Consider the following 24,139-nt stretch of genomic DNA (forward strand, 5'->3'; position numbering starts at 1 on the left):
AACAAGGTAGCGTGGAGTGGTCTGCGGCTGGCAATTTGTACCACTGATATGGAGAGAAGGCTTGTCCGGGTGCAGGTATGTTACCAGGTAGCGTGAAGTGGTCTGTGGCTAGCAAGTTGTACCACTGATATGGAGAGACGACTTGTCCGGGTGCAGGTATGTTACAAGGTAGCGTGAAGTGGTCTGCGGCTAGCAAGTTGTACCACGATATGGAGAGAAGGCTTGTCCAGGTGCAGGTATGTTATCAGGTAGCGTAGAGTGGTCTGCGGCTGGCAATTTGTACCACGATATGGAGAGAAGGCTTGTCCAGGCGCAGGTATGTAACAAGGTAGCGTGGAGTGGTCTGCGACTAGCAAGTTGTACCACTGATATGGAGAGAAGGCTTGTCCAGGTGCAGGTATGTTACCAGATAGCATAGAGTGGTCTGCGACTAGCAAGTTGTACCACGATATGGAGAGAAGGCTTGTCCAGGTGCAGGTATGTAACAAGGTAGCGTAGAGTGGTCTGCGGCTGGCAATTTGTACCACGATATGGAGAGAAGGCTTGTCCAGGTGCAGGTATGTAACAAGGTAGCGTGGAGTGGTCTGCGGCTGGCAAGTTGTACCACGATATGGAGAGAAGGCTTGTCCAGGTGCAGGTATGTAACAAGGTAGCGTGGAGTGGTCTGCAGCTGGCAAGTTGTACCACGATATGGAGAGAAGGCTTGTCCAGGCGCAGGTATGTTCCACAGCAAACAGAGAGCACAAGTAGAAACCGGAAACACTCGGAGTCACAAGGGAATGAGAACCAAGAACAGGCAACGGTAATAGAGTAACAGGTGCCTTAAGTAGTGAGAGGTGATTGATTGACCAATGAGACTATGAGCAAGGTTTTAACAGTCCGTGGTTTCTGCACATGCGCAATCCTTGGTCAAGATGGCGGACGGCCGCGGCGCAGAACAGGCGCTGGCCAGAGAGAGAGAGACCCATGTCCCAAACCAGAGGCACTAACCGTCCGGTGAGTGACATGGACTGAAGAGCTGTCCGGCACTTCTGTTTCCTGTCATCGCGTCTTGTATTCCTCTGAATTTAAAGCGGCAACGTCGGGCCCCCGTAGGTTAAGTGTTTAAAAACTTAACCCGACATCGCCGCTTTAAATTCAGATCAAGTGATTGTGATGGCGATCACTTTGCAATATATTATTTACAAGGAGAGGCTCCTATCAGAGTCTCTGTCCTGGTTAATCAATTCTAATAAATTGTCACGTTATTCCAATGGTTATCATTGGGATAAGAAACGTCAATGTGAGCAATGTGCTATCTGGTCCCCATGGAGTATAAAAATTGGCTACACTTTTACTTGGTTTCAAGTAAGTAAACTTCTCTCTCAAACATGATCATTTGAATAAATAGCTGCTATTGTACCTGATGGTATTTTAAATGGACATCTGAAAAGAAGGAAGTGTCTGATTGCTTAATACAGTCTGCCTGGCTGTGACTCACGTGCCATTACTTATATTACGAATATGTCACATGGCATGTATTCTATTTCCTCCACTCCTTAAAGTACATCTGTCCTGGATATCAGAGAACTTTCCAATTCTCTGCTCAAGTCTCACAACAATCTATCTGACGGACGACAAAAACACCCAACAACGACATAGCAACTATATTACTGTCTTTTCAAAGGATCCTTACGGGACTACTATATCAGTCAACACTGTTGGTAACCTACCCCCAACAGGTCATGTTTACAGGATTTCCTTCTGGCAGAACAGGTTGGTTAACGTTTTACACAATGGATTAGATTCATTCCAATGTGTAATGTAAACCACAGCATTCTCCTACAGATTGTTTGTTCTGTGCATGGTTCAATCCCAGCTCACCTCTGGTATTGTCCCCATCCCACTGGTGTCTCCTATAAAGGAATCTGTTACAATATAGAAGGTATTCATTAATAAGTCCTCTATCCAGTATTGCGACTTCTCATCTAAGATGATCTCTGTTTTTGTTCATCTAATAACATCATACCTGCCAACTTATAAAATCTGCCCTCTGGGAGATTCCAGAGGGGAGTCAAGTGGCAAGAACAAGGGGGTATAGCAATGCAAATTATGTCATTTTGGTCCCACCTCCTGTCATCTTGTCACAGTGGACGGCTCCAAAATGAGGTGATTGGAGAAAGACCCTCTTCCCCTGGGGTCAGGAAGAACTATACGAAATTCAGGAGTAAGCAAGTAGGAATAATACTCTACTATCTTCCCTCACTTTTCTGTCACTAAAACCATGAACAGCTTTTCTTGTCTAGCAACTATATCAGTTATTTCCAGCAGACCAAACAATTAGATTTTTTGTTCACAAAAGAATAAAAAGTAGAGCATATCATACAACAAAACTATAAATCCGCACAGTGTACAGTAAAGCTAGATGATAGGGACCTGAGTCATTAAGGAGAGCAAAGTTTGCTCCTGGACAAACCATGTTACAATGCAAGGGGTGAAAATTAGTTTATTATTTTGCACATAAGTTAAATACTGGCTGTTTTTTTCATCTAGCACACAAATACTTGATAGCTTTATTTTTATTCTGAAATTTAAAGTTGATCTAGGACATGCTCTACCCCAACAATAAATCTGTCCCCACATTTAGAATTTACCTCACCCTCCAATGCAACATGGTTTTGCCAAGGTGCAAAGTTACTCCTTTTTTATGCTTTGCTCTCTTTAATGACTCAGGCACTAAATGCTTAAGCTAGGTACACACTATAGGAAAAATAAACGATGAGCGAATTACAAACGACAGGAAAAAAAAATCCCGATCAGCCTATACACGATTACCTTCAGATCTGGGCTCTTCATCGGTCATAACCATCGGCTGGCTGTCACACTGTTGCTCAGCAGGGATTCACCCTCATACTCAGCCTGCATTCCAAGGTATGTGTGCCTGTCCCCCCCTCTCATCTGTCGTTCCAATTCTGCAAAGTACATGCACACTGCAGAATTGGGACGTTGTTCCATTGCTGAACAAGCTTTTCAAGTCAGTCTGAAAATCTCGATCAATGATTTCAGTGGCTTTGGAACGACCATTGGTCATCGTTTCACTGTACACACTAAGGTGATATCAGACCAAATGGTTGTTTATTGTCCGATTGACCCAATCATTGTCTGAAAACACTGTAGTGTGTACCTAGCCTTACCAGTACACCTTGTACCATGCATTGCAGATCCAACAGACCAGCATATTATACAGCCCCAAGTCCAGGACCTACTGACTCTTAGCACCAGTAGCATATGAGCCCAGTTCACTCCAGGCACACGTCACAGACATGTCCCACTTGCGCCCATGTTGTTTGCCATTTGTGTTATGGTTTTTTTTACAAACGCATTTGCTATTAGGCATCAATAAAACCTAAAACAGCTCTCTAATAAACCATATACAATTTTCCATCATGTTTTAGGTAAAACACACACACAAAAGCATGATATAATCCAGAGGGATAAAGAAAGGACGTTTGTAAAGCGCTACGGAATTTGCTGGCGCTATATAAATAATTGTTGTTGATGATGATGATGATGATGATGATGATGAAAGGACCAATCGGTGTCAGTGGTGCAACCGGAAGCAGCCAATCACAAGCAGCTGGCTAGTGCCTGAGACCATCATCATCATCATCCGCTATTTGCATCTGACCATGACCACCGCCAATAAACACTGCTTTCTCTGGTATATATTTTCCCGATCTCCCTCTGTTCGCAATTGCCTCTATTGTACTCCGTGAAGCCACATTTTTGGCACATCTAGAGCAATTTAGTATTAGCCACATGGAGTCTGCTCCTCTCACTAGAAGAAAGAAGGGAGCCATGAGACGTAGAGGTTTATTTACTAAATGGTGAATTCCTTTTGCCGGTGAAAACGTCTTTTTTTTACTGACAAAAGGGCTTATTTTCACTTCATATTAACATACTACTGTTTAAATCATTTATTTAATAATAAAAAACAAAATTCATGTTTGTTTTTTTGGTTTTTTTTTTTTTAAATCATTCCATTTTTTTTAGTCTGGTTATTACTGGAACTGAAAGCTCAGATCGGAGAAGTCAACTCTTGGCAAGAGCACAATGACTGATGTATGCGAATCCTCTGTACAGCGCTGCAGAATTATACCCCATTCATACTGCACCAAAATCCCGGGATTTTGCCGGGGCGAGCTCAAACGACCCGGGTCTTGGTGCAGTATGAATGGTACAAGTCAAAAATCCCAGGTCTAAAAACCCGGGTCTTCAACCCGGGATTTATTGAGGGGTAATTCCCGGGTCGGATCCGGGTTGCCTGCATTATGAATGGTGCAACCCGGGTTTTTCAACCCGGGTTGCACAGAAAACAAGCTGATTGGCTGTCTGACCTGTAATGCTCACAATATTTACATCAACTGCATACATAAAACCAGGAAAAAAAAACTCGAGAGGAAAACAACAGTATGGACTGAAACAACTACTTCTATCATCCACACTATAAGAAACAAACGAAAGAGAAAGGTCGCACATACTTTACATAGGTGACTAAAGTAAAGTACGGAGCGTTGAGCAGTACAGAACGGAATTGGTGGAAAGACTGAAGAAATGTCTGATTGTTTACAAATGATACAATGGAACAATAAAAATGAAAATATCTTATAAGATACACTCACACATCTTTATGGACAAAACAGCAGAAAAGCAGACTATTACAAAAAAAAAAATGTTTTCAGCCAATAAAAACTGCTCTGGTGATGACTCCCACAGATTGCCAGGGCACAGACTTGTGCAGTATGAATGGGGTCAACCCGGGAAATTCCCGGGTCCGAGGTGCAGTATGAATGGTGTTTCTGAGCTGGGACGCTCCGAGCCCCGGCAAAAACCCGGCTTGAAAAACCCGGGATATTGCCGGGGCGGCAGTATGAAAGCGGTATTAGTGGCACTATATACATAGCTGAGGATGATGAGTGACTGAGAAACACTCAGATACCACAGTAAGATAAAAATGGGCGAGAGTTATCCATGTTTCTTACCACCATAATAGGAAGATGCTTGATAAATAAGTCCCATAGGGTCTATCCCTCCTACTGCAGGGGTGACACAGGTAGAAAGGAGCTATATAGAAAGAAGTCTGCATATCCCACTGCAGGGCGATACAGACAGAAGTGAGTTAGGAGATGGAATCTCTCTCTCCCACTACAAGGTCTGAATTCCACCAACTCTCAGCCACCCAAACTGCTCCAGGGATCACTAGAACAATGTACCCGCTCTGTGCAGTCCATTCAACTCCCCCCTTCAGCCTTCTCAAACTCCTCCTTCTCCGCAAACTAATACGCTTTGGCGGAACACTAGACATTCTTGGGATTTATAAATGACCGCCAGAGAAAGGAGCTATGAAATGACATGTATCACTGTGATAAATGTAACTTTTTTATCACTGCGATAAGAAATCACTTTTGTGCCTCAATTTAACAATATTTTATCACTGTGGCAGCTGAGCGATAGTCTGGAGGCCCTTGTTTTGCTCTACTAAACACGTTGGGGGTCTGACTCACACATGGCTCATATATTTTTATTTCACAATTCTCTATATCTTTTTCACCGATCTGATTTTAATATTTTCGCCTCTTTAATGACCTGGCTAAGTAAGGATCAAGCCTTGAATAAAAATGTTTTAATGTATCATTAATAAAAAATGTTTTAATGTATCATTAATAAAAAATGTTTTAATGTATCATTAATAAAAATGTTTTTATGATTGCTAGTGGACTGAGTACTCCAATATCCAACGCTAATCCTGTGGCCAAGTCCACATCTTAAACTGATCTCATACAGGGAACCGCAAGCCCGGTTTGAACTCATTTGCAACTACTACAAAAAAGACTGAAAAAAATAGTATATAGAACAAAGTGAAAACAACCCTGCCGCCTATCACTTCCACCCTGTGATAAGTCAGCCCCAATGCTCATTATCATTGCATTTAGGAACAAATTTGTATTAAACCATTGCGTCCAATGAGACATTTTCTTTCATTCTCCATCTGGCATTAGACAAATAGAAGGCAACTGTCAATTGGCTGCTCTAGTTGAGTGCATCCTCGCACCATAATACAATGCTATTACATATTCCTATTTATCCATCCCAATACAGGGTAACATAGTCCACTAGTAATTTAGCATAAAATACTTTGGGGAGTAGAATTACTAAAGGTTCTAAAGAGGAAAAGTGGAGGTGTTGCTCACAGCAACCAATCGGATTCTAGTTATCATTCTCTAGAATGAACTACATAAATGATAGCTAGAATGTGATTGGCTGCTATGGGCAACGCCTCAACTTTTCCTTTTTAGAAGAGTTAATAAATGTACCCCATGAATTGCACATGCTCACACACACACACACACACAGTGATCTTTAGGTGTATGGCTATAAATGAGCCGTGGCTGTTTGTGATTTAGGAATAAGAAAAGGAAACACATTTTTTTTCTGTACAGATTCATTTATTTCACTTGAATGATTACAAACTTCTTTTTTTGACAAATATATATTATTTTCAAAATAATACAAAAAGATAAATATATATAAAATTTATTTGGTAAATAAATAGGACATAAATAGATGCATATGTGGTAGAAGATACACACTTTGGATTACAATGATCAAGGTAATAATTATTACCAGATTTCGACTGATATTTTCCATAAAGCACCTGATTTTAACTCCGCAACTGGTTAAGTTGAACTCTGTGAGGTATAAGACATGCTGTAGGTTCTAGAGAAGGGAGTACTAAAATGCATTGCACATAGGTGTTATAATACACAAATCAGAGAATGATAGTTTGATATGCAGAACGTAATGTCATTTGGGCATCACAGTCATTCTCAGGCCATATACACTGCAATATCAGGCCAAATGCCAGATATCTCAATCATTTCCTTACATTATGGTAACTTGTAAACACTTGATTGCTTGCTGTCAGTGACAGCACATTTGTGTTACAAAGGTCTACAACAAGTTACTTGCATATTAAGCCCAATGTGCGGAACTTGAGAACACCGCAGACCTTGATGTCATCCAATGACACCAATTATGTCAAATATTTTACTTATTATTATAAACAAAATGCATAAGTGCTCTGTGATTGTTTTGATTTTGGATTTTGTGATTCTTTTTTTTTTTTTTTGCATTCACAAATTTGCAGTTTTTCTTGTTTCACAAGTGCAAGAAGGAATTATATGGAGCTCTGGGAATAGAGTTGCCTGAACCCCAGGCAGCTTAGACCTATAATGGTTTATTTAATTGCATGTAGCGGACGTACTACAGCACCCAATCAGTAGATGGTGTAAAATTGGTTGAGATGGACACAGCGTATGTCATTACAGAAGTCTTTAAGTGTATGTATCTGCATTATACACAGTGTAGTGTGTATTACCCATGTAGTAGTGTATCTCTATTATACACAATGATGCCGTAATATTATCGTACTATAACACTGCAATGCATTGCAGCACTTCCAAGTTTAAAGGTGAATTATTTCAGGAGTTCACAGGAGTACAAATTCAGGGTTTGTTTTTTTTCACAATAGGGATACTGGTCCACACAGGGTCCCATTCACATAAGTTTAGGTCCAGCCCAAACTTTGGGCTTGAGACTAGGGGCAGTAAACATGTTATATACCTTGTTATGCTACATTAATTCAGGGCTTTATCCCATTCTACGCAGCAAGAAGTAGGGGGAAGCCCTTACACAATAAAATGGACCTTTCAGCTCTGAATAGGTTAACAGATTTTGTAAAAAGGGGTTTCCATAGGTGCAAAAAGAGTCATGTCCTCTGAAGCTACTGTGAAGCCTTCAACCCAGACCACAGAAGCCCTGAGAATCGGTGAAAGGCACATGTAGAAGGTCCCTGAAATCTTCCTTCCTCTACGGAGGGCGTTAACTTCACAGAACGCCTTGCTTCTTCTTAAAGACATTGCGCTGGTCTGATAGGAGGGCTAAAATAAAACAGTTTGTTCGGATGCTTTTGCCCGCTCTCCATCCTCAATCAGATACAGATAGCCTGTGGAATATTGGCAACCTCTTGTTGGCGAGCATCTGACATGACATCTCAAAGACCGGAGACTCTGAGCCGCTGCTGTAACACTCATTTTCGGTCAGGGAACTGGAAGAAGGTGAGCGTAGGAGCATATGGTTGGAGAAAGGGTCCTGAATGAGGGTCCCAGACCTGGAGCACCGACACGAGCAACAGCGAGAGCAGGAATCTGTTCCTTTGAGGGAGGACACATGACTTCTGGTCTCAGAAGGAGCAGGAGAGAATAGCAGGTCGGAGGAAGGTGGAGGGGACACAGAGGCAGCTCTGGAAAATGAAGCAGGGTCAGGGAAACCTGGTGGTGGAGGGGAGCCTCTTCTTAATGGTACACCAGTGTAGCTGAGGCTCTGGCGTAGAACTTGCTGTGGAGTTCCTTGCTCAGCTGGGTGATGAATAAAGTTGCAACGGGACCCATATGGACACTCTCCATATAAGTAGAATTTATGGCAATACTCTGTCTTGTACTTTGGGTGACGGTTTGGCTCTCTCAGCTCCACCTGCCCATGAGCAAACTGACATTTGGAGCCATACTTACAGGTACCCGTTTCAGAAAAGGTACGGCACAGCTCTGTCTTGTAACGAGGAGAAGGGGCAGGAAGGGGAGGTAAAGCAGTCTTCAGAGGAGGAAACCCCGGTGGTGGTGGAGGTAGTGCAGTCCGGGGTCCTTCTGTAAGGCTGATGGAACGATCTGCTCTGAAGGGAACACGAGGAGGGTCAAGAGCCCAGCGGTCACGAGTAGCCCAGTGTGTTTCATCATACAGTTCAGGGGCACAGGAATGTCTCCTCTGTAGGCTGGTGAAGATGTGATCATTGGCAGAGTCTAGTTCCTCAGAGAGACTCAAGTTATGAAGGTTCTACAAAGAAGGCATGAGAATTAGGAGGAGACCTAGGCTTGTAAGGAAATAAGAGGAAGCAAACACTTTTACATTAGCTTTTAGTATATCACTGTTTTAAGTGTCAGAGGCCTTCTTCAGAGAAAGGTCAGATGGATCTATGCAAGTGTGCCTAACATATGTGCCAGTGCTAATATGAAGCTGGTTTTCTTTAGGTTGACACATAGGAGCATTAGAAAAGCAAACAAAACCACAAAGCAGCAGTGAACAGAAACAGGAAGTCTACAGTGAGGCCCCTTCATTACAGTATACATAGTAAAGGAAAACAAGTAGGGGAAGTGCGTATATTCTCCATCTGGCTTTAAGTGCATAAGGTACACAGGTCACATGGATGGAACAGAGAGAAGGGCAAAGGGGCATTAGAAGATGCTGATAACTGAAGACAGTGTAACTGAGTGACACAGAGTTATAAAGTTTGAGTGAAGTACAAAAGCCGAGTGACACAGTGCTGAGGTACAAGAGCTCAGTGACAGGGAGGCACAAGAGCTGAGGTACAAGAGCTAGGAGACAGGGAGGCACAAGAACTTAGAAGCTAGAGCTGAGTGACAGGGAGGCACAAGAGCTGAGGAACTAAATCTGAGTGACAGGGAGGCACAAGTGCTGAGTGACAGGGAGGCACAAGAGCTGAGGTACAAGAGCTCAGTGACAAGGAGGCACAAGAGCTGAGGAACTAGAGCTGAGTGACAGGGAGGCACAAGAGCTGAGTGACAGGGAGGCACAAGAGCTGAGTGACAGGGAGGCACAAGAGCTGAGGTACAAGAGCTGAGTGACAGGGAGGCACAAGAGCTGAGGTACAAGAGCTGAGTGACAGGGAGGCACAAGAGCTGAGTGACAGGGAGGCACAAGAGCTGAGGTACAAGAGCTGAGTGACAGAGAGGCACAAGAGCTGAGTGACAGGGAGGCACAAGAGCTGAGTGACAGGGAGGCACAAGAGCTGAGGTACAAGAGCTGAGTGACAGAGAGGCACAAGAGCTGAGTGACAGGGAGGCACAAGAGCTGAGTGACAGGGAGGCACAAGAGCTGAGGTACAAGAGCTCAGTGACAAGGAGGCACAAGAGCTGAGGAACTAGAGCTGAGTGACAGGGAGGCACAAGAGCTGAGGTACAAGAGCTCAGTGACAGGGAGGCACAAGAGCTGAGGAACTAGAGCCAAGTGACAGGGGGGCACAAGAACTGAGGTACAAGAGCTGAGTGACAGGGAGGTACAAGAGCTGAGTGACAGGGAAGTACAAAAGCTGAGTGACAGGGAGGTACAAGAGCTGAGTGACAGGGAGGTACAAGAGCTGAGTGACAGGGAGGCACAAGAGCTGAGTGACAGGGAGGTACAAGAGCTGAGTGACAGGGAGGTACAAGAGCTGAGTGACAGGGAGAAACAAGAGCTGAGTGACAGGGAGGCACAAGATCTGAGGAACTAGAGCTTGGTGAAAGGGAAGCACAAGAGCTAAGGAACTAGAGCCGAGTGACAGGGAGGTACAAGAGCTGAGGAACTAGAGCCGAGTGACAGGGAGGTACAAGAGCTGAGGAACTAGAGCTGAGTGGCAGGGAGGCACAAGAGCTGAGGTACAAGAGCTGAGTGGCAGGGAGGCACAAGGGCTGAGTTTTATGAAGGCACAAGGACAGAGTTATAAGGAGTTACATGGTCTGATTATTAAGAACAAGGACTGGGTGACATTGAGTAATATAGTGACACGTATGTATAGGACGAGAGGTACAAAGGTGCAGTGACAGGCCAGTGCAATGAGGTCACCTAATATTAGCAGGTTTCAGCTCTGATGTCACTCAGTTTTGAGCACAAACATGCCCCTGGTAAGAGGACATTCCTTAATGACAGATCATTCTGCAGTTGCAACAAATGGATATTGGGATACAACAAACCCTCTGCCCCCTTCTCTCAAACGTTTCAAGTTTCAAAACTGGGGGCTGGGAACACCAGATAGTTACAATGCACTATTGTTCTACATGGGTAGTGTATGCTGAGAGCAAATTATCACTATAGTACAAGTACAGCCAAAGTAAATACGCTTTGTATACACCGAGTTATTTGTGGAATATACTCTACACCAAAAAATAGTTGATGGTCATTGTCTTGATCTCACCAAACACTTCCCAATATCTGTCAAGATCACCTGTATCCCGTCTGTCACCTATTATCCCCAGCTCCTCCAAAACCCCCTTTAAAACTCCCAAAAGTCATTTGTGCCTGTTTATCCACTCCCCCCAGCTGTCCTTCTGTCTATCTTAGTTATCTCCCTTCTCAACACTCTGCATTCCAGCTCTTTAACCACTCTGTCCATTTAAACCTACTAGTCACCAGTCTGTTGTCTCCTGACCTTCATGTCACCTTTATATCCTTGTCTACCTCCAGATCCCTCCCAAACCAGTCTATATTTCCAGTCACCTTTGTGCCCCGCTGCCTGGCTCTCATCCTGTTCGGGGGGTCCCACCCTGTCAGAACCCCTAGTGGTAAACAAAGTGGTCATAACCAGCGTCACAATACAGCTCAAGTCATGTTACACGTATCAGTATCTCCAGAAGCAAAAATTCATTTTGTAAAAACTGAACTTACAAGTTACCTCTATCAGAACACCGAGAAGTTTTAAGACTTATTTAAAGAAACAAAAGGGCAACAAATAAAAGACCCCCCCCCCAACAGACTGCATGTCATCCATAGCTTCCCAAGGTCTCACCTTATAGATAGTACGTATATCCAGGATGGTGGACATAATGATCCAAAAGCAAATGCTTGCTCCTACGCCCAGTAATTCCTTTGAATAGTCAGTGCTGTACTGAGGCTCTACCTTCCTGTCTTATATACTCTAAGCCCCTCCTGCCTGCTGTCACTATGAAGTCATCCTTAAGGGTGAAGTCCAGAGAGGGAGGGGCGGTGTTAGCTAATCTCTCCCCAGTTAGGGAAAACAAGTCGGTCTGAAGCCAAGATCACAGTGTAAGTGGGGGGAGGGAGGGAGGAGAGCAACTGGGAGAGAAGGAGAAAGAAAAGAACAAGAGGACAAGAGGAAAGAGCAAGAGAGAAACTTAGGAGAGGAAAAGAAAGTGAGGAGAGGGATAAGTAGAAATCAAAAGAGTTGAGGCCCATAGGAAAACAGACTGCAACACAGAGAATCGTTTCTGAACTGCAAAACAAAAAAAATGCAACTGTTTGTTCGACAAACACATTTCTAGTCCCTTTCCGGTCCATCTAGTGTTACTTGTTTGTGGGTAACCTGAAGATGCATCCCTGACATCTGTCGGTGCAAACATCTGCACCCCTGAAGACCCCACCACACCGAAACCAGATTAATTTGTGCAAACGTAGGTTGCGTGAAATCACCTAACATTGGCAAGTTCATAAATAAGCCTTACAGCGTAAGTTAGCGCGCAATGACCCACTTATCGCGTTTTTTCTTCCGAGCTGTCCCTTGTTTGAGTCTACTGGGACATAATGAAACTCAACAATCGGCTTCAAAAACTGTCCGATTCGTAGTTTTTTAAAAGAAAGATTTTATTATGTAGCAACATAATTGTTCGGGGTCAACCCAACTTTAGGGAAGGCTGCCCATATAGGTAGCAATCGGCGTGGTCAACTCATTTCGGATTGGGTTGGATCGGATGATAATGGCTGTGATCAGCTTGTGAGTGGATCTGTCCAATTTGGCCACACACACAGTTCCAGTGGATTGCTGCTCAGAACAAGAGGATGGAGTTACTCCACATAAGTACCATTGTTCTGATTATCACAAATTCCGCTCAACCTGTCAATCATCAATGCTGTGAGGAAATTGCGTGATCCATTAAAAACTTTGATCAAAAGTTTCTGACATGTTAAAAGAAAAATATGTTTATTAAGAGACAATTAGGCCAAAAAATGACTTTTGAAAAGATAACAAAAATTCTCCATAATTTAACCCAATTGCAGAAACTAGCAATTGTGATCTACCTTCGCCCCTTCTAAATTGTTTTGCCCTCGATTTTTAGTTATTGAATACTACAGATGCCAACTGTCAGTTGAAAAGCTTTTGAATGATGCTAATGTTGTACTTTCTTAGACAAACTTGCAACATTGCAAAGTGTGACTAGATTAGTTGGGTTTACAATGGAGCCGCACACAAAATTATTTTGAAAAACTCATATTCCCCAAAATGAGAGAATGGTGATTTGCAAATGATTGTTATTAACTTGTTTCTGCTGTAAAAAAATAAGCATGTTCATAAGATAGAACTGCTTATTCCAGTGAATTTATACCATAATAAAGATCTGAAATGAGTTTTCAGATAAATTGAATCTAGCCACAGAACAGATGAATTCGAATGCAGAAGTTAGAAATGCTGATCACTCTGATTGGCCTACGGAAGCACTGATCATTAAGGAAGTGAATCCAGCTGCAAATCTCTCTGCTGGTGTTGTATTATGGTGATATACTTTAGGTTTTTAGCCAAATTTGGGAACTTTTATTAAGGCAATATTTTTTACTTTTCTACTTTTTTTTCCCCATTTAATTCTCTACACTAATGCTTTATTTCACATTAAGGGGTATATTTAACAAGTGGTGAATGCTGGTGTAAACGCTGACAAAAAGGCTCTTTCGCTGTTTATTCCTATATATGGAAGGGTTAGTGTAGGCATTTAACGTGGTCGCCATAGACCTTTATGAGGACAGCAGTTTTAGGCAATTTTCTAAGCCGCGTTACTGGTCTTTTAGAGTGGGATCCAGCTGAAGCTTCTCTGGCTTTGTTGGATCCCTCACGGGTCAAATCGCTATGCCCATGCTCCAATGCTAGCATTAGGCTGCCGGTGAATAGGAAAAAAAAAAATTGTGCATGAAGGGGTTCTTTGCCAGGACCCCCAGAGCAGCCTCGGCTTGGTAAATAGCGGCAGTACTACATTATGTATCACAGCAATACATAAAGATTGTTACCGACACTCCATAATCAATAAACCCCTTATATACATCTTATAACATCATTTTAATTTGGCGGTTTAGTTGCCATTAAATAGTTACAGTATGATAAGTAGGATCTGGCTGTTTTAGATACAGGATTGAATTATTTAATTCAAGTTAAATGTGGGATGAATAAAAGGCCATCTCTATATTACCCCTATTTTCTCATTCTTAATCAATGACACTGTATGTTTCTCCTGGTAATAGGTAGATCAGGAGCTGCCGCCATTTTGGTTATGGGTAACTGATAATTTAAGTAATTCTACTGTTCTTGGCAACACAGTGACTAAATATGTTGTTCCCCTTTCAGATGAAAGTTTGAGACCATGTTCCAAGAATTTTCAAAGTTTGTAATACTTGTAGGTTTATATAACATATAACTAACAATACAACTGTGCAATAACCCATAGCAGCCAATCAGAAGCTAGCTTTCATTGGTTTAAAGAAAGCCTCTGATTGGCAGCTATGGATTACAGCCAAGGTATGCCATTATAATGTTAATTAGAGAGGCTTGCCACGTCTGAGTTAATGGGTAGTAGGCTTATTTTAATTCTGATCCGGGTTAAACTGTTCCCAATTTCTACACACAGTGGAGGCGGCCATTTCTTGGCCGAACCAGTATGCATGAGAATTCACAAGAGACTAGTGACATCACTGAGGAACAACATGGCCGCCGGTGTGTGTGTGTGTGTGGGGGGGGGGGGGGATGGGGAAACTTTAAACTGTGGTAAACACAGTCTCTCAAGAGACAGATACATTTTACAACTGTCTGGACAACCCACTTAGTTTCTAACCCTGTGTTGGCTGATCTAAAACCACAGACCTCCATATACATTATAGAACAGTTTAGGAGATAGGGCCCTTTGTCCTAGTTATGTAATGCATTTTATACCTTTGAAACACTTCACAGTAGCTTAAATCCCTTCGCATATGTTATCCGGGAGTGGGATATAATGTACAGCTCTGTTAAAACATCTGCATTTAACAGTGTGCTGACGAGAGCAGAAGAAGTCGGATGTTAATTTCAGTAGAAAGCCCTGCCCCTTGAACACACACAGGGAGGGCCATTTCCATGTTTGGCTTGGCAGAAAAATACAGCGTAGAGTTGTGTAACAGACCTATATGTCTCAATACTTTGATTTCCAGGAAGCTCACACCCCACACAGCAGAACTAAATAGAACTTATAGTACCTGAAAGTAGAATCTGCCTCCAGTCCTTGCTTTACTTAGACGCTTTTTCCAGACACATAGGTCAAATACTAGATACAGAAAATCATTTATGTATCCTGTTTAGGTCCTCAGAAAATCATTTATGTATCCTGTTTCCTCAAAACTCTATATGTTATTTTCAATATAGGAATAAGAAGGGTATCATTGTCTATTGTGGTGTCATTAAAAGATTAAAGTTTTATGGTATCTACTCACGTTGTGGTTTAACATCTGTTCATGGTACATTACCATGCGATCGTCTCAGTGATCAATAATGTGCTCATTTTCACAAGCAGTGATGCTGTGTTTGCCACCAGGTAATTGCTATACAGGTCAGCATGCTATAGGCAGATACATGCCTACCTGTGAGTAACCTAATGATCATCAGCAGCTATTTATATAGCGCCACTAATACCGCAGCGCTGTACAGAGAACTCACTCACATCAGTCTCTGCCCCATTGGAGCTTACAGTCTAAATCCCCTAACATACACAGACCGAGAGAGACTAAGGTCTATTTAATAGCAGCCAATTAACCTACCAGTATGTTTTTGGAGTGTGGGGGGAAACCAGAGCACCCGGAGGAAACTCGTGCAAACACAGGGAGAACATACAAACTTCACACAGATAAGACAATGGTCAGGAATCAAACAGGAGCGATTGTCACAATTGTGTGATAGTCACATGTCATAATGGATGGCTCATGAGCATCCGCATGGCAGGCAAATGCTTCACAAATCTGTGCTTAGGAACAAGTCTCATTGTTGGAATATGCAGTTGGTGTTTTTTCCCTCAGGCTCAGCCGCTTGTCACTATGCTGCAAACAATAACTGCCTTGTCTCCAATTACCTGATAGGCTATTCGCCTGACTAAATGAAGCAAGACGGACAGACCCGTCTGCTGTGCCAGGCTCTTGTGGAGACATAGTGGTCCTGCATCCACAGAGATTAGAAAACAAAACTTATTAACTTGATGAAATAGATTACAGCGCAAGATTCTATATTTACACAACACCAAAACATTTGCTTTATGATAGCATTCCTATAAACGTTTCACAATCTTATCTAGAACGTTGAAACATGAAACTTACAGTAAAATGATTCTGTTTGTGATACTTTGAATGACAGGATGCGCTTCTTACAGGAACTGAGTGTAAACAAATTGTAAGAGATTTAAAGTCAACAGAACAAAGTGAAAATGATAGGCACATTTTTTGGGGAAAAAAAATCATAGAAAATGTAAAAACTGTCCTTGGAAAATAGGGACAGTTGTCAGGAATGAATTCTATCATGTACACCGCTGTGCAATGAGAAATATGGTCAGGATAAGGGGCAGCTGGACACTCTGCCATTAGACATATGATGGCGTCAACAGAGACTTTGTTACAGACAAAGTTACTGAATAACAACGTAATGGTTAAAGAGGAAATAAGAGTTATGCCGATGCTCTGTACCCTCTGCCGAAACCTTTCTGTTTAGACTACAAACACCAAGTGTGTGCACGTCTGTGTTGTTTCCCCATGCCAAAGTTTAGCCTCAGGCCTAGCTACTGCCAGGAAGCCTCTTCTTCAATTCTGTGTGAATCTCATTGGGAGAAGTTATATTTTGTTCCAGAACTCCCTGTATTGCCGGAAGGATGAATGCATAATTTAAAACGCGTCAGTACAAGAAGGAGCAGAGTAGCCTACTTTCCTGGAATGTACGGGAGACTCACGAATTTCTGAGACTCCTTCCAGACTTCCGGGAGAGCAGGGCAACCTCCGGGTCCTGGACACACTTAATTAATTAAATGGTGGAGGCGGGGTTTATGACAAGAATCATGCCTCATCGTGGCCCTGTCTCATGCCATAATAGGCTAGAACTGATGTGTGCTTAGGGGCGGGGCCAAAGGGCGTAATTCATGGAGCTCCGCCCCCACACGACCACCCCCGCAACTTCTGGAGGCAAACTTACCAAAGTTAACAAGTATGGAAGAAGTCATAGGCTAGAGAGACGGCTTTTTCTGTTCCATGTGAGAGGTGCATTATCTGGGCCTTTTATTAGGGGGGGGGGGGTAACCTTGCCTTTGTGAAGAAGCGATATTATCTGGGCCTACTCCCAACATAAAAATAACCACTGCGTTGCACTAATCTGTTTGAAGGGTGCGTAGTGGGTTTGGATCACCTCACCTCCTGACTAGAAGTACATTCATCAACTGCGAAGTATCTATATGAGTTACCATAGAAATCATCTATTCTTTTTTATTATTATTACTATTAACATTTATTTAACTAGTACCGGCATATTCTGAAACGATTTACAATTGGGAACAAACACAATAAAAAAACAACACTGAGTGGCCTATTTAATATTGGTGGCTAGTTGGCAGTATGCCATGCCAGGGCTCATTGGCAAGGCCTGGCGAAACCCTCCTCCTAAACTTACTAAAAACGCCTTCACGAATGGAGGAACTGACCCCCGTGTGGCTATTGTGCATGTGCAGCTAAGTTTGCGCATATCAGTGGGACCCAACGATGGATCCACAGCGTCTTCTCCAGCGACGATGGAGTCCATAGGAGTCAACCGCAGAGGTAAGCTAACGGCAGTTTTTTAAGGCTGGCGGTGAAAAGCACCTTTTCAAATTGTTAAACTGGGTCACACCTCAGTGCCCATAAAAATCTACAGGGACTGCAGTGACCAGCGTTCAACAAGTTAAGGCAGGGGAAAGCTCTGATTTCTCTTGTTTTAACCCCTTGATAAATTGAAATAGACAAAGAACAAAGAGAGCTCTGCTCACAATTCTCTAGGAATCCTTTTTTTGCAATAAGCATAGTGTTAAACAAGAAAATAACCATGGAATTTGATGGTAATTTGGTAATTTACCATGGTAACCCTGCACCTCTCTTCATAAGGAAACCCACATACTGTTCTACCGGGTGGAGTGATTCTCCAAAAAGTAATGCATTGCTTTGTAAAGCACAATTTGGATCCAGTTCAAATCAGAACACAACTTGCATGTAAGTTACGGTTTAAAAAGGAGCACGGAACTCGAGCTTAGTTCCAAAGCTATTCAAATCCAAACCGATCTCAAGATGTGTTTTGATTTGAATCTGGGGGTAAGTATGCTCTGCCTAAACGGTACTTGCTGTATGTTAACAGCCAGAACAGACTGCAGTATAGGAACAAGCGTATGTGCAATATAAGGTCACATCAGAAAGCACACAAAAAAATTATATTATAAAATAAATTACTAACTCTAAACAGTATAATATCATTAATAAAAACATGGTTGGTTTAAAAAATATATATATATATATTTTACATTAAGTACATAAATCAATTGTTCTTAATGCGTACTGTACATACAATGTATTTTTGTATATCACTTGCCTACACATGTTCTGTGCCAGCTAGTGGTATGCATATGTGTACTTTTCCAAAGAAAGACTATGCCGTGCCAGTTATCACTGTTAGTTGGCACTTACTCCTGCCCTAAAACTGGGGCAAATGACACAGCTGAAACAAGCGTAATTAAGACTTTAATTAACCAGGACTTGAATCTGCCACATCTGCATCGGCACGCCCTAATTGTACACTGGCAATGTTAGTTTATTCCGTACCCACCCTCGTTCTGCCCTTCAAGTCATAGGCAGTTGTGTCATTTGTGTTCAGATATGAGTTGCATGCAATTGCATTCATTGGTGTAAGTTCCATTTCTGACCATGCAAGATACGGCACGCAAACAGACAGACGTCCTAACATAAAGCAGGCCCTTTATATTTTCCTCTGTTTGGATGAGATATACATGCTCCTCTAAAAAGCGAGAGGAGCATGTATATCTCACCCAAAGAGAGGAAAGGAGAAATCATAGTAACCAGATGGGAGGTAAGGAGACTGTCATTGGCTGATCATAGAGGGCAGGAAGGAGTATGATTGGAGATGAGGTCCATAGGCAAACCGATGAGGGGTTACCCTGCGCCTGGAAACCCCCCTCCCAGCGGGGGGCACTGTATGCTTGATGTGGATGGACATTAACAGCCATCTCCCCCCTGCTGTTTGTACTGATCCGTTCTCTCCCACTGCCTGCATATCTCGTGTGTGCAGCAGGAGGACGCAAGACACAGCACTAGATGAGGGTAAGTGTGTGAATGTGTGTGTGTGGGGGGGGGGGTTCTCATGTGCTTTTAATGTAAGTCGGGTGAGTTAATGTATAAGTACAATAGTTCCATTGTAAACATAGGCTTGGAGGGGCTTTTAATATATATGTTGGGGAGGGGGGAAAGGAATTTTAATGTAAGTGTAGAAGTCTGGGGGTATTTTGTGTGATGTTGATGGGGTGTGAAATATAAATTTCCTACTAGATTGAGAGTGGGAGCTTTTAATTTATTGGTGGGGTGAAGGTTGGGGATATTTAATTTAATAGTGGGGTTATTGCGGACCTATTAAGGGTGAGATGATGGGACTATTCATTTAATGCTGGGGTGGTTTAGGTGCTATTTATTGAATGTGTGGCTGAGCTTGTGGAGAAGGAGAGCTATTTCTTAAAGGTGAATGCTAATTATTTAATGTTTGGAGGAAATAGATTTATTCATTAAATGTAAATACAATTTAATGTTGGGGTTGTTTGTGGGGGGAAATGGATCTTTTTATTAAAGGTGCATGACATTAATTTACTGTCCGGGTTGGTTGCTGGGAGGCCTAATTATTAAACGTGGGTACTTTTGATTTAATATTGGCCTGCTTTAGGGGAGGGAGGCCTACTGTGTTCACTTATTTCTGGGACTTCTATATCATATACCTGTCCTTTTTCCAAACAGGACCCCAACATTCCAGGATCCAGACAAGCAGCAACTGAGCTTAGGACACGAGCACCAGCAACAAGTATTGAAAGCAGTAAGAACAGGTAGAAGAGAGCAGGACAGTCTGCCAATTGTTCTGACACACTCAAGACTTTGCCCTGACTGTAGGGACAGTTGGGAGGTATGTTACACTTCACACAGCTCTACTCAAAAAGGGAGAGCTGCGTGCACCTAACAGTAGTGCACCCAGCATTGCCCATGTATATGATGGCGATAGGAAAAGTTGGAGAGCAGCCAAGCACTGTCTAAAATTATAGCCACGCCCACATGCATGCTGGTCACGCCCACTAGTGGCGTGGAGACCCCTCTCTACAAATCCTGCGTTTGCTCCTAAGGTCGGAGACGTAAGGAGCAGAGGAGTTAGGACGGGCTTTATAGGTGAGGGTGATGTGCTTGAAGAGGATTCTGTAATGGAGGGGGAGCCAGTGCAGTGCTAGACAGAGAGGGGAGGCTGATGTAGTCTGGTGGGAAAGGAAGATAAGTCCACTACAGCGTTGAGTATGAACTGAAAAGGAGTGAGGCGGGTGAGGGGGAGGCCAGTAAGGAGGAAGTTGAAGTAAGCAAGGCGGGAGATGATCAGAGAATGGATAAGAATTTTGGTGGCATCAATGGAAAGGAAAGGTCTGATACTAACTATATTGCTGAGATGGATGAGACAGGATTGTGTGAGGGATTGGATATTGGCAGGTGGGGGTGAAGGAGAGGGAGAAGTCAAGGATGAAACCCAGGCATAGAACTTGGGAAAAGACGAGATTTTGGTATTGTCAATAGTGATGGAGAAGGTGGAAGCATAGTCTTAAAGGAGGGAAGACTATGAGTTCAGAATTGCCCATGTTAACTTTGTGAAGAATTAGGCACAAATAGAACGTGTTTGGGGTATTTTTGTTCCAATCACGTTGGCAATGTACTGCTAACGCATTACTCTGCACTTTTGTAATAGTCATTGATCAAATATGTGAAGTTGATGAGTCATGTGTATAACTCGCATGACTTCTTGTAGTGAACAGTGTGATTTCTGTAGCGGTACAAACATCTGGGATTTCACAACTGTAACAGTAAAATCCCCTCTTCCTTGACATTGTAGTTGTTGTGTTTTGTAAGTTTTATCAAGCGATTGACCTTTACTAAGAGATTCTATATGAATTAAGAAGAGTTTATAAGAACAAACTTAGCACATCAATCTGAATTTGTAACCGACTTTTTAAAATAATATTAGAAACATAGTAAGGACAGAAAACACAAAGTGACCCATCTTGTCTGCCCTTGGTAGTCCTAGTTAGTAGATTTATTATTTGCATGTCAAAAACTAATCTGGGTCCTGATTTCTAGATACATTGGGTCTCTGGGATTGGCAGATGCCTGTGCAGCCGTACTGATAACAGATTCCACAAGCGTTGTAGAGCCACAGGCTCGCTATCCTACTGTATGTCCAAATAGCAAGTGCTGGGGGAGGAGTCACGGTGACACAATGCAGCCACTTGCGTCATCAAGCCACACCTCTGGGATGGATCTGGGAGGGTCTTCCAGGAGTCCAGGAACTCGCTGAATCTCGGGAGTCTCATGCTCCTTACAGGAGAGTAGGCGAGCATGGCCACAGGGTGCCTATCTCTGCTATAGTTCAGCAGGGCTAGGACCATTAGATCAACAACAGCCAGAGAACATGGGAGAGCATGCTCGGACCTGTAGTTCCACAACAGCTGAGGGTTGTCTAAACTTGATTTAAAATTTTAATTTTCTAAAATGATGTTCAAATTGAGCAATTCTCAGGGCGGCTTCAAATCCAGAGGGACTGTCTTTTATTCCCCCTGATACTGTGTCTCTGTAGACACAGTAGAAGATCTGGCTGTACCAATAAGTAGCAATACATCAATTTACACTGTCGTGGGGGAAAAAAATACCTTTATTCCCGATGCCGTTGTGGTAACACAGTATCCCACCCCATCTGTAGCCTTGCTTTGTTTCAGAATGCTGAGAATATGAAGCATCCTCAGGCATGGAAATTTAAAGCAATGAATGCAAGGACCTAAATGTCTTACTTCTAGGGTTAAATGTATGACGCTGCCAGTTTCCTGCGGGTTTGAAAAAGTGGAGATGTTGCCTAAAGCAACCAATCAGATTCTAGCTGTCATTTATTTAATACATTCTACAAAATGACAGCTAGAATCTTTCAAGTTTATAAAGATTCTTTTTGCAGAAATCATGACTGCATGAGTGCGAAGAGGTATTTAGTGAGGAGTTGAGGTGTTGGCAGAGCAGAATGGGCGGGAGGGAGTGTGCAAGGAAATGAGGTTGGATATGTAGGGGGGAGAGGAGTGGTTGAGGACTTTGTAGAAGAGGGTAAGAAGTTTGAATTGGATGCTGAAGCAGTCAGGGAGCAACTGGCAGAGAGGGATGGCAGAGGTAGAGCAGCGAGTAACCATAAATTGTCCCCAAAACTAAATGGGCCTGATTCATTAAGGAAAGTAAAGCAAAAAAAAAAAAAGAGCAACTTTGCACCTGGGCAAACCCATGTTGCATTGGAGGAGAATGTAAATTTAAAATGTGAGGACAGATTTATAGATGGGGTAGGGCATGTCCTAGATCAATTTTAAAATTCAGTGTAAAAATAAAGCTATCAAGTATTTGTGCGCTACATGAAAAAACAGCCAGTATTTAACTTGTGTGCAAAAAATTAAACTAATTTGCACCCCTTGCATTGTAACATGGTTTTGTCTAAAAGAAAATCTACTTATTTTTTTCTTTTGCTCTCATTAATGAATCAGGCCCAATATACTTATCTGTGCTAGAAGTTCAATACCCTCTTTTTCCAAACAGAACATTTGATATACTACACACTTTGGCAAAATAGAGAGCTTTAACTAAATGGATTATCCAATGGGGTAAGGACTGATGTGAATGAGTTCTCTGTACATCGCTGCGGAATCGGTGGCACTATATAAATAAATGGTGATGATGATGATGATGTCTGCATTTATTTTGTCTCCCTTGTATGTCCCTGTTTTATGTATGTCCTGTGTATCTACTGTACACTGCCGCTGAGCACTATGGTGCCTTACAAATCTACGACAATAATTATCATCTTGTGATAGTAAGGCGCCCCAATGGTTCCGTAGCACCGAATTAGACAGTCTTGTTGCACTGGATTCCTATAAAAGGTTTACTGTGATTGACATCACAAAGTAACTGAGGTGTATGTACTTTTATAGACTGAGCAGATATTGATATGATTGGATGCTAGACAATGAAAGCTCTACATTAGCTGCAATAACTGGCATTAGAGACATAGGAGAGATGTAGGAAGCAGAAATAGAATGAGATGAAAACAAAGCAGCTGCTGGTTTATGCATTAATGACTCAGTCGCTGACCTCTTTTCATTCCTAAACACAAACACGAGCGTGAAACTTTGCAGGTTTCTATCTCAAAGGCCACGATCTGTTACTCAGGGGAAACTGAATCTGATCTGGAGAGAGATGTTTACATTTCTCCTGACTGATGCTTCAAATATTCAAGGGCTTAGGTTTTGCAAGTGTTACATTATATCTGACCATGTTATTATACTTAATTTTTTATAGTCAACCCAAATATACTATACATATCTGTATATAATTCACAACAATGAAAACTTAAGTCTTAAGGTAGGCACTCAAGATACAATTTTGATTGTACAATTGAAGTTATAATTAAAGTTGAAAAACGTTTATCCTAAAGCAAAACAACTCATGGAAGAGCCATAATGGTACATTATTTCCTAATTGTTCACTGCAGCGTGCATGTTCTGCCAAGGTAAACAGGGAAGTAAGTGTGTGTTTGTGTAGCAAGGTGGCCGCAGGCTGCGATCTCACAGACAATATCCGGCAAATGAAATAGAAACCAGTAGGATCATAATCGGGTATGGAGGAAAATGTTATTTATTGAATCCAAGACCCGAACCTCATCCAACTAGGCCATCGATGACCAAACTGAACGAACATCATGTTGCTTGAGTGGAGCTACGAGATTTTGTGGGGGAACCCTGTGTTTTAGGATGAAATCAAATTAATTTAGAACTCTAAAAAACTCAGTGTACCATGTATGGGAAAAGTGCAATGCAATACAAACTACAATCAGAAAATTATTATGGGCAGCACGGTGGCCAAGTGGTTAGCACTTCTGCCTCACAGCATTGGGGTCATGAGTTCAATTCCCGACCAT

General features: G+C 42.4%; 1 protein-coding gene and 1 long non-coding RNA gene across 2 annotated transcripts in view; both read right to left on the minus strand.

Annotated features, from left to right (window-relative positions):
• LOC142102142 (uncharacterized) overlaps positions 1 to 24,139 on the minus strand; it is a 65,766-nt gene that overhangs the window by 27,494 nt on the left and 14,133 nt on the right. The window lies entirely within an intron of this gene.
• LOC142102139 (mRNA decay activator protein ZFP36-like) lies at positions 6,558 to 11,780 on the minus strand. The gene is made up of 2 exons (XM_075186786.1): positions 11,654 to 11,780; positions 6,558 to 8,928 (listed from the first exon to the last, which is right to left on the minus strand). Exons 1-2 carry the CDS (start codon positions 11,687 to 11,689, stop codon positions 8,026 to 8,028), a joined length of 939 nt encoding a protein of 312 aa, XP_075042887.1. The 5' UTR covers positions 11,690 to 11,780; the 3' UTR covers positions 6,558 to 8,025.

The sequence above is a fragment of the Mixophyes fleayi genome, chromosome 9 (genome assembly GCF_038048845.1).
Source record: "Mixophyes fleayi isolate aMixFle1 chromosome 9, aMixFle1.hap1, whole genome shotgun sequence".
NCBI lineage: Eukaryota > Metazoa > Chordata > Amphibia > Anura > Limnodynastidae > Mixophyes > Mixophyes fleayi.